Source organism: Eulemur rufifrons, chromosome 3, assembly GCF_041146395.1.
Source record: "Eulemur rufifrons isolate Redbay chromosome 3, OSU_ERuf_1, whole genome shotgun sequence".
NCBI lineage: Eukaryota > Metazoa > Chordata > Mammalia > Primates > Lemuridae > Eulemur > Eulemur rufifrons.
In genome coordinates, this window is record NC_090985.1 from 60,165,496 (window position 1) to 60,185,328 (window position 19,833).

Genomic DNA, 19,833 nt, shown 5'->3' on the forward strand with positions numbered 1-19,833 from the left:
TAACTTCTTCCCTCTACCTTCTTTCCTTCAACAAAATGCTTTTCTGCTGAATTTTCCTGTTGATCTCTTTCAAAAATCTGTGTTTATCTTTTTAATTTCAGTCTTAGCAAACTAATGGCAGATATTTAATTAAACTAAATGAGGTGTAGCAACATAGAGAAGTAATTTCTGAAACGACTGGTATGATAAACAGAACTACACTTGCTTTGTTTGCATATTGACATACTTTTCATTGAGTATAAAAATTTAGTTCAAGGAACAAATAGTTTCATGACCTTTAAAGCACCTTTAAAGCAAACCATTTGTTTCGGAAAATGTTTACAAAATGCTGCCAGCCCTATATGGTCAGTATCAACCAGACCCTTAGTAAGGATCCTACTTTCCACATGCTGACTGAGCAAAATGCACTCTAAATCAAGCTTCTGTATATCATAAGAAAGAGTACTTGATGATGACATGTGCTAGCAAAGCACATCCAGGTAATTTTTTTTTTATCCAGCTGGAAGTAATCTAAGGCTACTAGAAAATCAGCAAGCATGTGTTAGATACATCCAGAAGCTGATTTGCATAACAGTGAAGCATTGGCATACATCAAAATGTGAAAAGGAAAAAATTTTTGTAAGTATGGTCCATAAAGACATAACTAAAGCCTCAAAAAAATAAAATCTTCCATTTCTAGTTTCTTCTGCTAATTATGTTAAAGCGCATGAAAAATGGCACTTGGCTGTTCTAACCATGAAAAAACTTTGCCTCTCCCTCCTTGATCAGAATATGTAAGTTGATCAGATCTTATTTAATTACATTCAACCTTGCAATAAACTTATATGTATTGTGTCTATTAATACAGTAAACTAAAATATAGAATAAAATTGATATATGATATATATAAAACATAACAAAACAGAATTACATGGACATTAATGTTTAAGCTGTAAGGGATGCCAGTGCTCCCTAACAATAAGGTTAGTCATCAAAATGAGAGCCCAAAGGGGTGGCCCACCTATTAACATACATGTATACCATTTCAAAGCACCTAAGAATTTCTCATAGACTGGATTTCCAGTCCCCAGGGACTCTCACCTGGTCCGCACTGGTGAGTAAAAGCTGGGACCCCTCATCTAATCTAAACCTCTTCTTTTGGACATAGGAAAATGGCAAAACAAGTAGCTGGAAGAGGAATTTTTTCTTTCACATAAAGAAAGGAAAAATTTCTTATGAAAGATGAAATGTCTACAGAGTTGGCTACTCACATGGCCACTTTTCAGGAAAGGTATTTTTTATGAAATGCTTTAAAACTCTAGGATCCTAGAAAAACTAAAACTTTTACCAAAGGATGATGGAGGATATGCTTTGCTTCTTTCTTCCCCTTCAATCTGCCACTATGCTCACTGTTTTTGCAGTTGTGTCAGTTTATTAGAAAAATAAAACTTGATTGGATCATGTGGCTATGGGTTTTTTTTTTTTTTTTTTTCCAGCAGACTGGCAGATCTGACTGCATATTGGAAAGTGTATGACACCCTTTTTACAGAGGAAAGAACAACAGTGAACACATGCTTGCAAAGTTTCTGGGATGAACATGGTACCTGGTTAATTGAATTATGTGAGGAAACTGCTGTTAAATTGATTTTTTTAAAAAAGTCAGTCACATGGATGGAAAAACTGGTATAAACTACTCAAGTAATGTTGAAAGCAAAATGACTTGCTAAGTAATTTACTGCAATGGCTTAGAAACTGGTCTTGATCTACATAATCAGGGTTTTTAAAGACTGCTGTAACAGAAAGGCCAAGAGCCAGGGGATGCATGTTACAGTCACCACTCTACCTCACAGTATGCCCGCGCAAATTGCTTAGCCTTTCCATTCTTTACTCAATGGGGAGTTAAGACTAGGCTGAGTGGGCTTTAACCCCAGGTTCCTTGACACTTAGTGGATCCCACAGAGTAACGGTGGTCCATGAGGTATTTTTAGTATTTCAAAGAGCTTAAAAGAAATCACGGATTTGTCTGAGAAAGGGTTGTGGAAGTGTACTGAAGTTTTTCTTTTTGGTTACAATTATATAAAATTGGTATAGGTAGCTATCTAATCCTAAATGCAGTGTGTTTGGACCATGAGGTCCATGGGAGAAAAAGATAAAAAAGATTATTAATAAAGAAAAGGATGAGCTTTAAAGTAATTTTCAGCTCTAAAATTTAATGATCTATGACCTCAGCATTCATGTGGTATGATTGAGTTGACAGGGGGAGAGGAGGATGATATAAAAAGACCAATATTTAATGAGCACTTAATTTGTGCTCACAATATGCAGGGTACTCTGCATACATTATGTTACCTGATCCTCTCAACAGCCCTGTGAATTAAATATTTTTGCCTGCATTTTGGAGACATGCTGTGAAGTAACTTGCCACAGTCAATTGGCCAGGGAGTATCAGGGCCAGGATGAAGATTCTGCCTGCCTCCTTCTAGGACCATGTTGCTTTATAAAAACTGAATGCTGTCACAAATTTAGTAGAATGGGGGATAGAGATTTACTTCTAACCTTTTGGAAACTTTCTTCTCCAATATCATTTTGCACAGTGAGAGATCTTCATGTTAATCGATGGCATTTTTGTTGTTTCATGGGCCCTTTTTTCTCCTTTTTAAAAAACATTGTTTTAATATGTGTATATGTTAAATTTGTATCAGCTGTTGTTTTTTCCCAAATGTATCTAAATCAAGAGAAATGATTCTTTATCATATCTTTGTTAAAACTAGGAGAACAATCTGAAAAAGAAATCAAGAAAGTAATCCCACTTATAATAGCTACAAATAAAATAATATACCTAGGAATAAACTTAACCAAAGAAGTGAAAGATCTCTATAATGAAAACTGTAAAAAATTGATGAAAGAAGTTAAAGAGGACACCAAAAAATGGAAAGATATTCCATGCTTATGGACTGGAAGAATCAACATTGTTAAAATGGCCAGACCACTCAAAGCAATCTACAGATTCAATGCAATCCCCATCAAAATACCAATGACATTCTTCACAGAAATAGAAAAAATAATCCTAAAATTTATATGGAACCGCAAAAGATCCAATTAGCATACCTGACTTCAAATTATACAACAGAGCTGTAGTAACCAAAACAGCATGGTACTGACATAAAAATAGACACATGGACCAATGGAACAGAAAAGAGAACCTAGAAATAAATCCACACGTATATAGTGAACTTATCTTCAATAAAAATGCCAAGAATGTACAGTGGGGAAAGGACAGTCTCTTCAATAAACGGTACTGGGAAAATTGGCTAACTATGTGCAGAAGAATGAAACTAGATTCTTATCTCTCACTAATAAAAAATCAAATAAAAATGGATTAAACACTTAAAGCTAAGTCCTGAAACTATGAAACTACTAAAAGGAAATATTGGGGAAATGTTTCAGGGGATTGGTCTTGGCAAGGATTTCTTGAGTGATACCCCCAAAGCACAGGCAACCAAAGCAAAATTGGACAAATGGGATCATTCGAGCTTAAAACCTTCTGCACAGCAAAGGAAACAATCAACAAACAGAAGAGACAACCCACAGAATGAGAGAAAATATTTGTAAACTATGACAAGGGATTAATAACTAGAATATATACGGAGTTTCAACAACTTGATAGGAAAATATCAAATAATCTGATTTAAAAAATGGGTAAGGGATCTGAATAGACATTTCTCAAAAGAAGACATACAAATGGTCAAGAAATATATGAAAAAATGCTCAACATCATTAGTCATCAGAGAAATGCAAATAAAAACTACAATGTGATATCATCTTACCCAAGTTAAAATGGCTTTAATCAAAAAGACAGGCAATCACGAATGCTGGTGAGGATATAAAGAAAGGCGAACCCTTGTACAGTGTTGTTGGGAATGTAAATTAGTGCAACCACTATAGAGAATAATATGGATGTTCCTCAAAATACTAAAAATAGAACTACCATATGATCCAGTAATCCCTTTGCTGGGTATATATCCAAAGGATGGGAATTCAGTATATGGAAAAGATACCTGCACTCCCATGTTTATTGTAGCACTATTCATAACAGCCAAGATATGGAATCAATCTAAGTGTCCAATGGTGGATGAATGGATAAAGAAATTGTGGTATATATACACAATGGAATATTATACAGCCACAAAAAAAGAATGGAATGCTGCCATTTGCATCAACATGGATGGAACTGGAGAACACTATGTTAAGTAAAATACGCCAAGCACAGAAAGACAAATCTTGCTTGTTCTCACTCAGATGTGGGAACTAAATATTAAAAACAATTGATCTCATGGAGATAGAGAGTAGAATGATGGTTACCAGAGGCTGGGAAGGGTAGTGAGGAGTGGGGGATAAAGTTGGGATGTTTAATGGGTACAAAAATATAGTTAGATAGTTAGAAAGAATGAACAATATTTGATAGCACAACAAAGTGATTATAATCAATAATAAGTTAGGGTATACTTTAGAATAACTAACAGAGTGGAATTGGAATGTTCCTAACACAAAGAAATATTAATATCAAAGGCCTGAGATGATGGGTACCCCAATTACTCTGATTTGATTAATTCACATTGTATGCCTATATCAAAACATCACATGTATCATATAAAGATATACAACTGTTATGTACTCATAATAATTAAAAATTTTAAAAAAATTAGAAGAAGAAACCAAAAGCATTTTTTTTTCTGTAGTATATAGGACACACAAGGTCCAATGTAATGGGATGCAATTCTGTAATATATACCCTGAGGCCAACAGCTTTCTAGCAAAGAGTCCAGATTAAGTTTGGAATTTAGTAACTAAAACTGATAGCAAGAAACAGACTAATTTAGCTAGAGACAAGATTTGAAGGTGGATTTATGTGGAAGACTATAATGACTGCACTGGATTTCTCATTAGAAGGGAGCTGAGTCTTATGAAGACTTCATATTCCCCAAGAGAACCGTATTTACACAATTAACAATTCTTTTGTTGGAAAAAAAGCTTTTCATTATTGCATGTGGACACATGTGGGCTGTGTAAAAATACAAGAGATGTGTAACACACGGTAAACAGAAAGTAATGATCTTAAACAGGCCAAATCCTTGAACTCGTCATTAATAAATGTCTCTCTTGCATTCAGCTACCCGGGCTGCTGGGAGCCTGTTTTCTTCAAGTACTTCAAACACTGAAATCCAGGAACATTTATTATTTTAATCCATTACAGGCAGTGCTTGATTTAACTTTATTGGTTGTGGTGGTGGTAGTGGTTATAAGTGGGGGTACAGCAATGTTCTTTTACACATCATTTCAAAAGGGCTTAATTATATTTTATAGTTTGGGCCAGGAATTCTGCTTGTTTTTTGTCTAACAAGGTTCAAACGGAGTTCAGGTCAGTGATGAATCAGAAGAAAAAGTCAGAGATGGTTATCTCTCTGAAATGAGCTCATCTCCCTCTACGAAAGGCTGGGCAGGTACATCATGTTCACTACACCACAGCACATGAGATCGCTCTGATAGCCTAAGTTTTCTGCTTATTAGATAGCTTTTATTTTTCATGCAGCCTTGAAATTAATACATCAGAAATTCAACCCAGTGGTTATCTTCTGTATCTCTGAAGTTATTATCCTATGTATTTTAAAGACTTCCTGTTAGAATCCAAAAACAGCTATAGTCATGAACACAGCAGCAAAACAAAAAAAGTACAAGAAGCACATTTTAAGAAATGCATAAGCTCTTTACCACAGGACAATGTCTGTGTGTATATGTGTGTGTGTGTGTACACATATCCCAAAATAGAAGATGTAGAATAGTATAATAACATAATTTGGTTAAACAATAAGTAACTAGATAAACATGGCTGAGCAGCATGTATCTACTAGTGTTTTTGTTGTTGTTACTGTTTTGAGAAAGGGTCTCACTATGTTGGCTGGTCTCAAGCTCCTGGGCTCAGTTGATCCTCCCACCTCTGCCTCCCATGTAGCTGGGATTACAGAATTAGTGTTCTTAATCGATCAACACTTATATGCACATATGGAAGTAAAACTCAACAGAAATCAAGCAGGTGGGAGCGGGGAGAAGGGGTTGGGTAAATTCACACCTAATAGGTACAATGCACACTATCTGGGTGATGGGCACATTTATAACACTGACTCAAACTGTACAAAAGCAATACTTGTAACCAAAATGTTTTTACTCCTGTAATATTTTGAAATAAATAAAGAAAAAAGAATACTAGTGTTCTTTTTTTTAAATGGCAAACAAACATCCATAATTCTTTGTCCTTTTTTTGGGAGTATGAAAAAGATCTTTTCTAAGGGAGTGCTATTAAAATTGCTTATTATTGCCCAAAAGTCTATCTAATCATATGGTATAAGAATTACAGCAAGAATAAAACTTGTATGTTGAGATTTCTTCTCCAGTACATATGATTTCTAAGAAGAGGAGAGGAGAATCACATTTATGGTTTTTATTTCCCACCATATTAGAGAAACAATATATTATTTTGAAAAAAGTTAAAATAATTTTACTTGTTCTATTTTTTTCCCATCCAATTTTTAGAAATTTCTATTTACTTTTTTTTTGAATGCCTCAATAGTTTATCAGAATGTACAGAAATATATAACTGTCAAAAAAAAATCAGCAATCTACAGGTAATTTAAGGGTAAAAAAAAGAGGTACATGCCAGTTCATCAGTAGCAACTTTGAACCTTGTTATAAAGTAATAGGAGGGAATCTGACCAGGATTAATAGTGGTACTCAGTTCTGGGATGAGGGGGTCTCATGTTTCACAGACTCTAGGCCATCTGTTCTGCCCGCCTACATTTTACTTCTGCAAAACTATAAATGCACCTCTACCTTAGGGACTATAGAAGGAATTAGAATTCTTCTGCTTTTCATTATCACAAGATTCAGTAACTCATTTCATTGTCAAGATAATCCCCTTTTACTCTTTCTTTTGTGCTTGCGGGGTATGCCAAAATGACAAATAAAATCCCAGATGTTACAGACCCAGTGAGGTCTCCACCTTTTCTTGAGTGTTGGGTTTAAGCTACTTGGAACATAGTGTCAAAAATGACAGGATTCTGATGCCCACACCCAATATTCATTAAGGTTTGTTAGTGATTTGTATGGCTGTCTACAAGCTATACTTCCACTTCAATTCTCAGTGGCTGCTTGAAGGTTAAGTTTGTCCTCTGGCTTTAACTGTCAAAGAATTCATTTCCTATTGTTCAGGCATTTGTAAGAGATGTTATTTCTTTCTAAAAGTAACCGAAGTCTTTGGGGTGTTGTAAATGGCTTGTTATTGCAACATATTATTTTAGGTAGTCATATCTAATTTAATGCTTTATTTCCCCTTAGGCTAACATATCTCTGCAGCATCCAAAAGCTATGACAATGCCTTATAAGATTTTCCTCAGGAGATCCAGATAACTATGGAATGAAAAGCTGGAGCTCCCCTTTGTATCAATTAATGACCTAGTTTTACTTTTCAATACATGTACAGGAACTTTAGGTCCTTTACATTTTATTGGTCCTGAATTTGGTGAACATGAGAAGAGATATTTTGTGTACGTGAAAAATAATGTGGCTACACTTTCTTTCTCTCTGCTTTTGTTTATTCACAAAGATAAGTACATCTGGATGGCAGAGGCTAGGGTAGTGAAAGTTATTTAAACCACAACTCTTTGACTACAAGGAGTTCAACTCTCTGCTTTCTGCATGGGTAAAAAGTCCCCAATGTCCCTATGGATAGGGGATCCTTCCAACTTTTTCCCAGTTATGACTAAAATGCCAGCCAAGATAGTCTCATTTAGGCACTTCCCCCAACCTTTTGTGCCATCTAACTTGCTTATATCCTAGTTTCCTTTTCCTTATCTACGTACATGGAAGTTGCCAATCTAAGTGCCCTTGAAAAAGAAGGCAGCAGCCTCAAGTACAGCTATTTCATAGCTCTGAATTGTGTAGTCTTCATTGCTGAAATCCAAGGAGTGCCGCCCTAATAGAGCCATAATTTACCCTGACAAGGGGGGCTAAAGTCTCAGCTCACTCCCCACCCTGCCTGTGGAAAGACTACACTGCCAGTTCAGAATTTATAGCTACTTACTTACGGTTTCTCCAAAACAACATACTCCAAATGGCAAAAAAGATTGTGTTGTGTGTGTATGTGGGGGGAAGGAATTGTTTTTTTAAAGAGCATACTATAGAATAGGATGGATTTACTCGATAGTAAAAGAAATATTATCTGCCTTGAAATATTTCAAAATATAAGATGTATTTTCAAAATGAAATTCATTTTGTTATTGGTAATATAATCATAGCATTTTCTGCAATATTCTATATCAACTTTAAAAATGCAAAATCTGAATACTAAAATCTGAACTTTAGGGCCATTTTACCAACGACACATGGGAGAACATAAGTATTCTAACAGAAATACGAGTTAGGTTATTATAAGTCACTTCTACACCAGCATCTGTAGAGTGAAATTTTTAAAAAAATCAAATCCCTTGAAATTCTCATAGTTTAGGGTCACAGAATAATACAGGAGGCTAAGAAGAAGCAGTAGACTTATTTTGTAAAGTAGAAAATATTTATCCATTTCATTTTGTTCTAAATGATGAAAATAGGAATCTCTTTAACCGCTTTAGTGAATAATTTATAAATACTTAGTTTTAAAAATGAGTAAATGAATATGAAAGCATTTCAGATTATTTAAATGTATTAACAATGTTTTGAAGAGAAAATTAAGTTTCCTCTTTCACTTTTATTATTCCCTTTTTAAATACAATTTCCATAAGTTTATGACAGTTTAGATGATAAAAATATATTAGGTGAACTCAAATACTTTTTATCCTTTTGACAAATGAGGAAAGATGCCTACAACATATTCCCAATGGTGTTTCTCTGAATATTACTTAGCACATAAGATTCCTGTAGGATTACAAATCTATTTCAGCTCCTAAATTAAAGCTCATCTGGAAAGGACCGTTTTACCCTGTTTATATAACATTGTCACATAAAGAGTGTTAAAAAAATATTTCACTAAAAATAGCTTGCGTAAGTTAGGGATTAGAGTAGTTTCTGCTGCTATAATTGTTCCTTTGTAGTTTTTTCCATGATGTTTTTGCACAGTGTTTTTGACTGTGTTTATTAAAGTCAGCACATCAAAAAGGATCAAAGAGAAAGTGAGTGAGAACCAAAGAAACCCCAAGTGTGTTGTCTCATTGGGGAGTTATGCAGATTCGCATAAACAAGTGCAAATTGTTGAGGTTTTAATGAAAATTTTCTACAATTATTTTATCTTAAGTCATTCTATACAATAACATCTGTACAGCAGATGGCTATACTGTACCAAGGCAATGCTCCTTTTTCTTTCTCTGTTTAATAGTACATCTGAGATGACTACTTTTGTCACTGTGCTCAATTTGGTTCAGCAAATAATTTGAAAAGTACAGCTGCTGCAGATGGTCACAATAGTTATATAAACTGTAAAATCAAAGACACAGTTAAGTATTTCTGTATTAGATTCAAACTATAAAAATCTGACATTAACCCCACTGAGCTCAAAGATATACTACAGTATAAAAATTTTTGATTGAATGTACAACGATGCCACTTGAAAAATACAAAAAGAAATATGACTACTGGTAGGAGGTTTTGTGCACATGTGTGTGTACATGTGTGTTTTGGTGGTAGATACTTTTTACCACTTATCAAAACTATACTTTTAATAGATGTTTGTATATATTTCATCCAAAATGCAAAGCATGAATTTTTAACATATTCAACTGTGCAATGAAATTACTGTTCAAAGCTTGTTATGTTTTATTTTTAAAAAATATAATAAAAATTAATTTTCTGAAAAAATATGTAGTAATCTCTCAATTGCCATTTTCCTAGAAATCGCTCTTTAACAATAACTAAAACTTAACAAAACCTTGTTTTACTTAGTTACAAGTTATTATTTTGCTGACCATGTTGTCATCTTAAATTGTTTGAAAAACTTTGTACTCCTTAATATTTTGAAATAATAAAAAAAAGAAAGGCAAGAAAGGCAAAAAAGCAAAACAAAACAACAACAAAAAAATAAACCTGTTTGAGCATGCTGTTATATAAAGCAGAAACATAGAAAAATATTTTGGTGTGTGTTACGGTCTCATAATAAAATTGTTCCTATTAAATGGCTAATTTTGATTTGATTTGACACTAAAATAACTATTTTAGAACATTTGATAGACACTACACATCATAGTAGTATAAAGTACGTCTTATAATTTCTATATTTGTCTAAGTAGATTTAAGAACACAATTGTAAAAGGAGTAAGGCATGTAGTTTTTCTAGCATAAAGGAGAAAAAACAAGATATAAAAGCAGAATGAGTCTACTAACTTGTATAGCTCAGTGAAAGAAGGATTTTAATTATATTTTAAAGATATTTTCCAAGAACAGATGCCATTAAAAGTAGATAAAAAACAAGTAGCAAATGAATAAAAAAAGCAATGAGGATGAAAAAAGAAAAGGACCTAGAGTTGAGTACAGTATGTTTAAATTCTTCCACTCTGTTCGGGTCCTATCCTTTCCCTGCTATGATTAAGGTACAACTGGAAAGGCGTGGGAACAGGACCAGTGTTGTCTGGATTGCAATTTATTTGTGGATAAATCAGACATTGTAGCCTCCAGTGTTTCATAGTCTTTCATGTCCCATGAATCTTACATTTTTCATTTCTAACTTTGAAGACAATATAAAAAAATACAGAGCTTTTAGCTGGCTTGGTCACAAATATTTCTAGTGAGAAAGAAATAAATCATCTATGTTTTGGCCCAAAATTCATACTTCTCAACTATAAAACTTTTTCTTTATCTCTTAAACTACTGTGCCCAAACTGGCCAGATGGAATTAAGTTAGGGTTAGTCTACTGCTGTCACTTACTTTTTGGTAAGCAACTAAGTTACATGGAGTTTAAGGATTTGCTCTTTATCCCTCGACCCTGCAGTCACCAACTCTTGGTTAGGAACTGGGCCGCACAGCAGGAGGTGAGTGGAGGGAAGCTTCATCTATATTTACAGCCACTCCCCATTGCTTGCATCACCACCTGAGTTCCAGCTCCTGTCACATCAGTCACTGGTCTCCCATCACCCCAAGATGGGACTGTCTAGTTGTGGGAAAACAAGCTCAGGGCTCCCACTGATTCTGCATTATGGTGAGTTGCATAATTATTTCATTATATATTACAATGTAATCATAATAGAAATAAAGTGCCCAATAAATGTAATGCACTTGAATCATCCTGAAACCATTCCCCTTCTCCCCGCCCCTGGCTTCCCATTGGGGACTAACTCCCCTTTTCCCCCTGCAAATTAAAATGGAAAGAAAGATGGTTCCCTTTTGCTATTTTTAGAGAAAAATTTCTGGCATTGTGCCCTGAACTTTTACAGTAGCAGTTTCTGTGATTGAAAACTGCTATTTCCCACCTGTGTCTTGCCTTGTCTCTTCCCCCCTCACATTCCTTCTGCCCACTCATTTTGATTCAGTGTGAAAAAGCACATAACAACTTAGTCATGGTAACAGAAAAGGAAAATGGAGATGTCACTGCTAGTTAATTTCTCACCTCTCCACCCATCAATGACATTCAGTTTGCAGGGTCCCTGCCTCTCTTTGCTAGGCTAGGCTAGGCACAGAAGCACAGCCTTTCCTTGCCAGGTGTTGCTGCCTGATAAAACACCTCAATGGCATTCTTGCAAAGTTGAATCTTGGCTTCTATTACACTTTGTGTAGCATGTCTGCCACCACAGCAATTTTTCCTTTTTAAATAAATTGTTACCAGTGACTTAATGCAGTGCATAAAAATCACCTGTAGGGCTTATTGAAGTACAGATTGCTGGGCTCCATGCCCAGAATTTCTGATTCAGTAGGTCAGAGGTGGGGTCTGAGAATTTGCATTTCTAACAAGTTCCAAGGTGATGCTGATGCTGCTAGTTCTGAGATCTCATGCTCTTTTTTTTTTTTGAAGACAGGGTCTCACTCTGTTGCCCAGGCAGTGCAGTGGCATCATCTTAGCTCACTGCAACCTCAAACTCCTGGGCTCAAGCAATCCAATCACCCAGCTAATTTTTAAACATAGATCTCACTATGTTGCTCAGGCTGGTCTCGAACTGCTGGCCTCAAGTGATTCTCCCACCTCAGACTCTCAACGTGCTAGGATTATAGGCGTGAGTCACCGTGCCTGGCCTGGAGATCACAATTTGAGAATCACTATTCTAATGGTTCACAAAAGTTGAACCACTATTGTTCCACTACAGCTATTTTAGGTAAAAAGAAATTTAGGAATTAACAATTGCAAAGACATCTGTAGGAACAAGCCTCAAGAAGTGGATAGAAGCAGTTCAGTTTAGACATTAAAGTACCGAGGCTCAAAGGATTTATTCTAAAATTATCACTAAAATAAGGTCACAAGCCAGAAATGTCCCCATCTCTAATGGCCTTTAAAACTTTTAACTTCTGCATAATATAAATCTTTAAAATGATGCATTTTCAGATGTCAACAAATTATATTCATTGCTCTCTCTCTCTCCCCCTCCCCTTTTCTGTGACTTACCGGGTACTTTTTGCGCTGCTTTCACACTCAGGCTTCCACTGAGGTTTGATAGAGATGCTAACAGGCATGGTTTGCTAGGATGGGGGACAGTTTCCATGGAGATCACAATCTGAGTAGTATGGACAGAAATTTTCTGAAAGCAGGAAACAGCTCTCCACATGTTTTCTTGAACTGAAATCTTTTGTACTCCATCAGCATGAACTTTAGGTTTAGACAACTTTCCACGGTAACATTTGGAGGCCAGAAGCTCATCCTTACTCAACATGGCTTCCAACAGGGCTGAAGTCTCTTTGCTATATGCCAAGCCATGTGCACTTTTTATCTTCTTTAAAAAATGGTTTATCTGATCCAGTTTGGTAAAACTCAGGTTTGCTTTTAAAGGCTTTGATATATCCAAATTGATGTCCGCTATAGAAGTGAAAAAGATAAGAAAATTATTAAAGTTCTCCTATTGAACTTCTCCATCAAACTCCTATTTAAGTGTCCTAAGACTTACATTATGAACTCATTAGGATGCCAGAACATTATATTTCTTTCAATCATCAGTGACTTTCCGTGACATTACATGAAAGAACACTCTCCCTGGACTACTTATATGCCTACATTCCTGGCCAGTCAATATGACTGTTCGTGACATAGCAAGGGCCACATGTGGATATCAAGGCCATCCATTTCCACTTCTGCCCTTACACTTAAAGGCAAAACGAAGCAGGCCTTCCAGTTTGTTAATTATTTGAAAACTGGCCTTCTTTCTTCCAAGCATAAAGGACTTCCCTTACTACCCAGAACCATGTTTGACACAAATACTGGTATTAATAAATATTTATCCAACTAACTGACTGAAGTAGCCTCCTCTACCATTCTCTAATCATGTTTATGTGGAAAACGTTTGTTTTCCCTTTGTGACTTGTTGCAAACCAGAAGAGTCCCTGCACCTTTCTCTACACTCTACATTAATAAAAGTTCAAATACCTTACCCAAACCTTACCCAATGTAACATAGTTAGACTGAGATCTCTTAAAATCTATCATCCATTTTATATGTTGTCCTTATTTGTCTCTTATTCACCTAACATAAAAACTAGCTTTATTATTTCTGTTTTTACCTTCTTTATTTCACCTTTCTATTTTTATTGTCAATAACACATAAGACTATAAGCATCACGAAGGCAGAGCATGTCATACATCTTTATGACCCAGTACCTGGCATGGTGTGTCTCACATATGTATGTGTTCAATAAATGTTTGAGCTTAACTAACCCTTACAAGTGTTTGTTTCATTGGAGCCTGAGAACGTAACTGAAGACAGGATCCCAAATGAAGCTAGGAATAACAGTTATTAAGTATATTATTATATTATGAAGCATATGGAACAGTCTATATCTGTCTTCCTAAGGAGGACCCCTTTCACCTTCAGCCATCAGCTCCTTTGGGTTTCCCCCTGGATATCCAGGCTCCCTCAGGGTACTAACGCTTCTAAGTGTGTCTTCCTTTGTGCTCGGTCGTTGTGTTTCCTTGTCAGGCCTAGGAAAACTCTGACAGTCTTGCTTCCAGCTAGTTGCCCATTGGAAAGGGTCAGACACCTGAGTTACCCTTATACAATATTAAAACATTCCCTGCTCCCCATATTTTTTGAATAGGAAAAAATACACCAACTTAAAGGAATTATTTTTTAAAACATCTTATTGATATATAACTCACAAACTACAAAATGTACCTATTAAAAGTATACAATTCAATGGTTTTTAGTATACATACAAGGTTGTGCAACCATCACCACTGTCTAATTCCAGAACATTATCATCACTACATGCACACAATCCCATATCACTCAGCAGTTACTCCTCACTTCTGCCCACCTCTAGCCCTAGGCAACCATGAATAACATGAAAACTTAAAACTAAGGGTCAAAAATGCTCATTCTATAGCCATAAAAACAGCTGAGTAACCAACTCAGGAAGGTGTCCAAATATCCACCAAAACAACTGTTGAACCTAAGGGATCTCTTTTCCCTGACTGTAGACTGGCAAAGCATCCGTGGCAATGTAAATACAACAGTTGCTGACTACTACCCTCATATCTCAGGTACCACTGTGGTCCCAGGAACACAGAAAAAAAGTGTTTATAACTCTGGCTACTTGCCTTTTTTCAAAAAAAGGAAGGAGAAAAAAAAAAAAAAAAAAGAGAGATGGGGTCAGGCTGGTCCTATACTCAAGTGATCCTCCTGCCTCAGTCTCCCAAGTAGCTGGGACTATAGGCATGCATCACCGCTCCCCGCTCTAACTTGTCTTTGGAGACTGAGCCTTTGAGTCACTTTTTCTAGGAAATCCTTCTTGACCTCTGTTGCTGAGAGAGGTCATCATGCTTTCAGAATATCCTGTGCATTTTGCCATCACCGGGCACCTATTTATATTACTTTTGCAGTTATCTGCTTAGGTACCTCTCATAGTTCAGTGAACTGTAAGCTCCTTGACTGTCCTACTTCTTTTTTTTTTTTTTTTTTTTTTTTTTTTTGAGACAGAGTCTCACTTTGTTGCCCAGGCTAGAGTGAGTGCCGTGGCGTCAGCCTAGCTCACAGCAACCTCAAACTCCTGAGCTCAAGGGATCCTCCTGTCTCAGCCTCCCGAGTAGTTGGGACTACAGGCATGCACCACCATGCCCGGCTAATTTTTTCGATATATATATTTTTAGCTGTCCATATGATTTCTTTCTATTTTTAGTAGAGGTGGGGTCTCGCTCTTGCTCAGGCTGGTCTCGAACTCCTGAGCTCAAACGATCCGCCCACCTCGGCCTCCCAGAGTGCTAGGATTACAGGCGTGAGCCACCGCGCCCGGCCCTACTTCTTAATATTCTAAGTACCTAAACTACTCTTTGGTCTACAGGAAGTACTAAATGAATGTTTAATGATATAATGAAGAAAAAAATGAATAAATACAAAAGGCTGTTACCCCTTTCTACTGAACTCCCACAGGCTCATCCAATCAATTCATCCAAAACAATCCATTAACTCCTCTCAAACATGCTATATTCCCTGCCTCACTTAATGGCTGCCAGTGGCTCAAGTCAGAAATCTGACCTTTTGATTCCTTATTTCACTCTCTTTCTCTGGTCCCAATCCAATAACTGATTACGTTCTGTCAATTTAATTCCCAAGCATTGGTTGAATCCAATCCCCTTCTCTCCAACATTCTAGTCACTCCCCATTTTCCTCTACCATGTCTTTGATAGTGTTCAGTTATTATAAAGCCTCCTAAATTGTTCCCCTGTCTAGACCAATTCCTTTTAATGCAGTCTCCACAGAGTAATTTCCAAATGATTTGTTTTAAATGCTATCCTGATTGGCTCACTCCTGCTTAAAACTCTTTACTAGTTCCTCCTTACCTACAAAATAAAAGACCAAACTCCTCAGAATGGAAAAAAAGATCTTGCCTTTTCTTATCTGTAGCTATTGCCTCCCTTATACTTTAAAGTTTCAGAAATATCGGAGTTTATAGAGCCCACATTCCCCAACCCCGAACCCATGCTATGTCATAACACTAGGTCTTTGCCTACATTGCTCCCTTTAATTTACCCTTTCTTTGCCTAACTTCTAATCTTCAAGATACTGCTCAGCATTTTCTCCAAGAAGTTGATGTACAAGACTAGGCCAAGTGGCCCTCCTGGAGATTCTATAGAACCCTGCACAAGTATCTTTATATGAGATTACATGTTCCACTGGCCAAGAAGATTCTTGAGTGCACATTTTCCATCCTTAATACTTAGCACTGGGCCTCAGACTCCGCAGAAGGTACATGTTTGGTAGCATCATGCTGGAGCACTCCAGAGAATTCAAACCTGACTCTGTGGTAAGCAGAATTCTAAGATGACCCTTCTCACCAAGATTTCTGCCCCGATTACTGAATCAAACACTAATCTAGGTACTGCTGTGCTGTGAAGGGATTTTGTGGTTGTGATTAAAGTCCCAGATCAATTTAATTTAAGATAAAGAGATTATCTAGTGGGCCTGATCTCATTTTATGAGTCCTTTAAAAGGCAAATAAGACCCTGTGTAGCAAAAGCAATTTTAAGCAATAAAAACAAAATGGGAGGTATTAATTTGCCAGACTTCAAACTATACTACAAGGCTGTGGTTCTTAAAACTGCTTGGTATTGGCACAAGTGCAGGGACACAGACCAGTGGAACAGAACAGAAAATCCAAATATAAAACCATCCTCGTATAGCCATCTAATCTTTGACAAAGCAGACAAAAACATACTCTGGGGACAAGAATCCTTATTCAATAAATGGTGCTGGGAAAACTGGATAGCCACATGCAGAAGACTGAAACAGGACCCACAGCTTTCACCTCTCACAACAATCAAACCACGGTGGATAACAGACTTAAACCTTAGGTGTGAAACGATTAGAATTCTAGAAAAGAATGTAGGAAAGACTCTTACAGACATTGGCCTAAGCAAAGAATTTATGAAGAAGACCCCTAAGGCAATCACAGCAACAACAAAAATAAATGAATGGGACCTGATTAAATTAAAAAGCTTCTGCACAGCCAAAGAAACAGTCACGAGAATAAACAGACCACCTACAGAATGGGAAAAAATTTTCACATACTACACATCTGATAAAGGACTGATAACAAGAATCTATTTAGAACTCAGGAAAATCAGTAAGAAAAAGTCAAACAACCCTATCAAAAAGTGGGCAAACGATATGAACAGAAATTTTTCAAAAGAAGATATAAGAATGGCTAACAAACGTATGAAAAGATGCTCAACATCCCTAATCATCAGGGAAATGCAAATCAAAACCACAATGAGATATCACTTAACTCCAGTGAGAATGGCCTTTGATCAAAAAGTCCCAAAACAACACATGTTGGCGTGGATGCGCAGAGACAGGAACATTCAGACACTGCTGGTGAGACTGCAAACTAGTGCAACCCCTGTGGAAAGCATTATGGAGATACCTTAAACAGATTCAAGTAGACCTACCATTCGATCCAGCAATCCCATTATTGGGCATCTACCCAAAGGAACAAAAATCATTCTATAAAAAAGACACTTGCACCTGAATGTTTATAGCAGCACAATTCACAATTGCAAAGATGTGGAAACAACTCAAATGCCCATCAATTCATGAATGGATTAGTAAATTGTGGTATATGTATACCATGGAGTATTACTCAGCTATAAGAAATAACGGTGATATAGAATCCCTTTTGTTCTCCTGGATAGAGTTGGCACCCATTCTATTAAGTGAAGTATCCCAAGAATGAAAAAACAAGCACCACATGTACTCACCAGCAAATTGGTTTCCCTGATCATCACCTAAGTGCACATTTGGGAATAACACCAATTGGGTATCGGACTGACGTGGGGGGTGGGGAGAGGGGATGGGTGTATACTTACCTGATCAGTGCGTTGCGCACTGACTGGGGAATGGACACACTTGAATGTTCCGGCTGGGGGGAGGGGATTGGGCTATAACTACACGATGAGTGCAATGCACACTGTCTGGGGAATGGACACGTTTGAAGTTCTGACTTGGGGGGATGGGCGGGACATGGGCAATATATATAACCTGAACTTTTGTACCCCCATAATAAGCTGAAATAAAAAAAAAAAAGGCAAATGAAGGAGGCAAAAGGGGAAGTCAGAGAGATTTGATGTATGAGAAGGGCTCTATTATATGTCATTGCTGCTTTGAGGACAGTGGGGGAGGGGTTAATGTGAGAAGGAATGGGTGGCCTCTAGAGCTGAGGGCAACCCCTGGATAACAGCTAACAAGGAATTGGGGACCTCAATCCTATGACCACAAGGAACTAGGTTATGGAAACAAATGGAATGAGTCTGGAAGTAGATTCTTTCCAGGAGCCTCCAGATTAAAGCCCAGCCCAACTGATACCTCGGTTTTGGCCTAGTGAGACCCTGAGCAGAGAACGAGCTGAACCCACCTGGACTTACGACCTATATGATTGTGAGGTAATAAATTTGTGTTGCTGTAAGCCACTAAATTTGTTGTTATTTGTTATGCATCAAGAGAAAACTAACACAAATTTCATGAGCACATTTACCCACACAACATTTCCAGTTTTTATTGCAAGCAAAATGAAGTCTGCTTGGAATATTTGCCTTGGTTTCTTTTATCTTTTCCCTCAGAGCAAAAATATCTAATGTCTTTAAAACATCTAATATATTCCTCACTTTGTTAGTTGCCTATGCTCTCTTTAAAAATTATTTCAGTCTGTACATCATAATGTGACCTGTGAATAAAGGCAGTTTTACCTCTTTCAAAAAAAAAAAAAATTATTTCAGGGTTCTAGAAAAGGTAGAACCCTGTCTCTTCCACTGAATGCAGCTATAAAATCTGGAGAGAATTCTGGTAGATTGGGGAACAAGACTAGAATTCAAAATACCACCAAAATGGTGGTGAGTTTCTCATTTTTCCTCCCTTAACCCCTAACCTGGACTAAGTGTAGCCCCAAACCTAGAAGTAGGTATCATGCACGTATAGAGGGAGTACAAGGAAAAGCCCTCTATTCTGGCTTCAAGGAGTGTGACGAGAACTCCTGATGCTCAGAGGGACTATGGAAGTTCCCTGTTTGTTTCCTCCTTCCTTTTCTTCATTCTCTTGTGTGCCAGAAAATAGGAGAGAATACTTCTCAATTCATTTTATGAGGCCATCATATTGGTACCAAAGCCAGACAAAGATAGTATAAAAGAGCTACATACCAATATCCCTCAGGCACAGACATAAAAATCCTCAAAAAAAAAAAAAAATCAGAAAATCAAGTTCATCAGCACATAAAACTAATAATGTACTGCAACAAAACAGGGATGGTCCTAGGACTACAAGGTTGGATCAATCAATGTAATGATATTAACAGTTTACAACAACAAAAAAGATAATATTAGTTGATGCAGAAAAAAATTTGAAAAATTCAGTATCCATTCATGATAAAAAATCTTAGCAAACAGAGTCCACAGAGGGGAACTTCCTTAACCTGATAAAAGCCATATATGAAAAACCTATAGGTAACATCATAATTATGAAGGATTGAGTGCTTTTCTCCTAAACAAGGAGACAAGGCAAGGATGTCCATTCTCACTACTCATACACAACATAGCACTGGAAATCATAGCCAGTACAATAAGGCAAGCAAAAGAAATAAAAGGCACACAGAAAAGAAAAGAAAAAAGAAAAGAAAAGAAAAAAATAAGAAATAAAACAA

General features: G+C 36.7%; 1 protein-coding gene across 1 annotated transcript in view; it reads right to left on the reverse strand.

Moving 5' to 3' along the window:
- VPS13B (vacuolar protein sorting 13 homolog B) overlaps positions 1–19,833 on the reverse strand; it is a 754,271-nt gene that overhangs the window by 160,493 nt on the left and 573,945 nt on the right. The window contains exon 36 of the mRNA XM_069465462.1: positions 12,606–13,013. Coding sequence (XP_069321563.1) covers positions 12,606–13,013 — 408 coding nt within the window. The remainder of the gene's footprint in view (positions 1–12,605; positions 13,014–19,833) is intronic.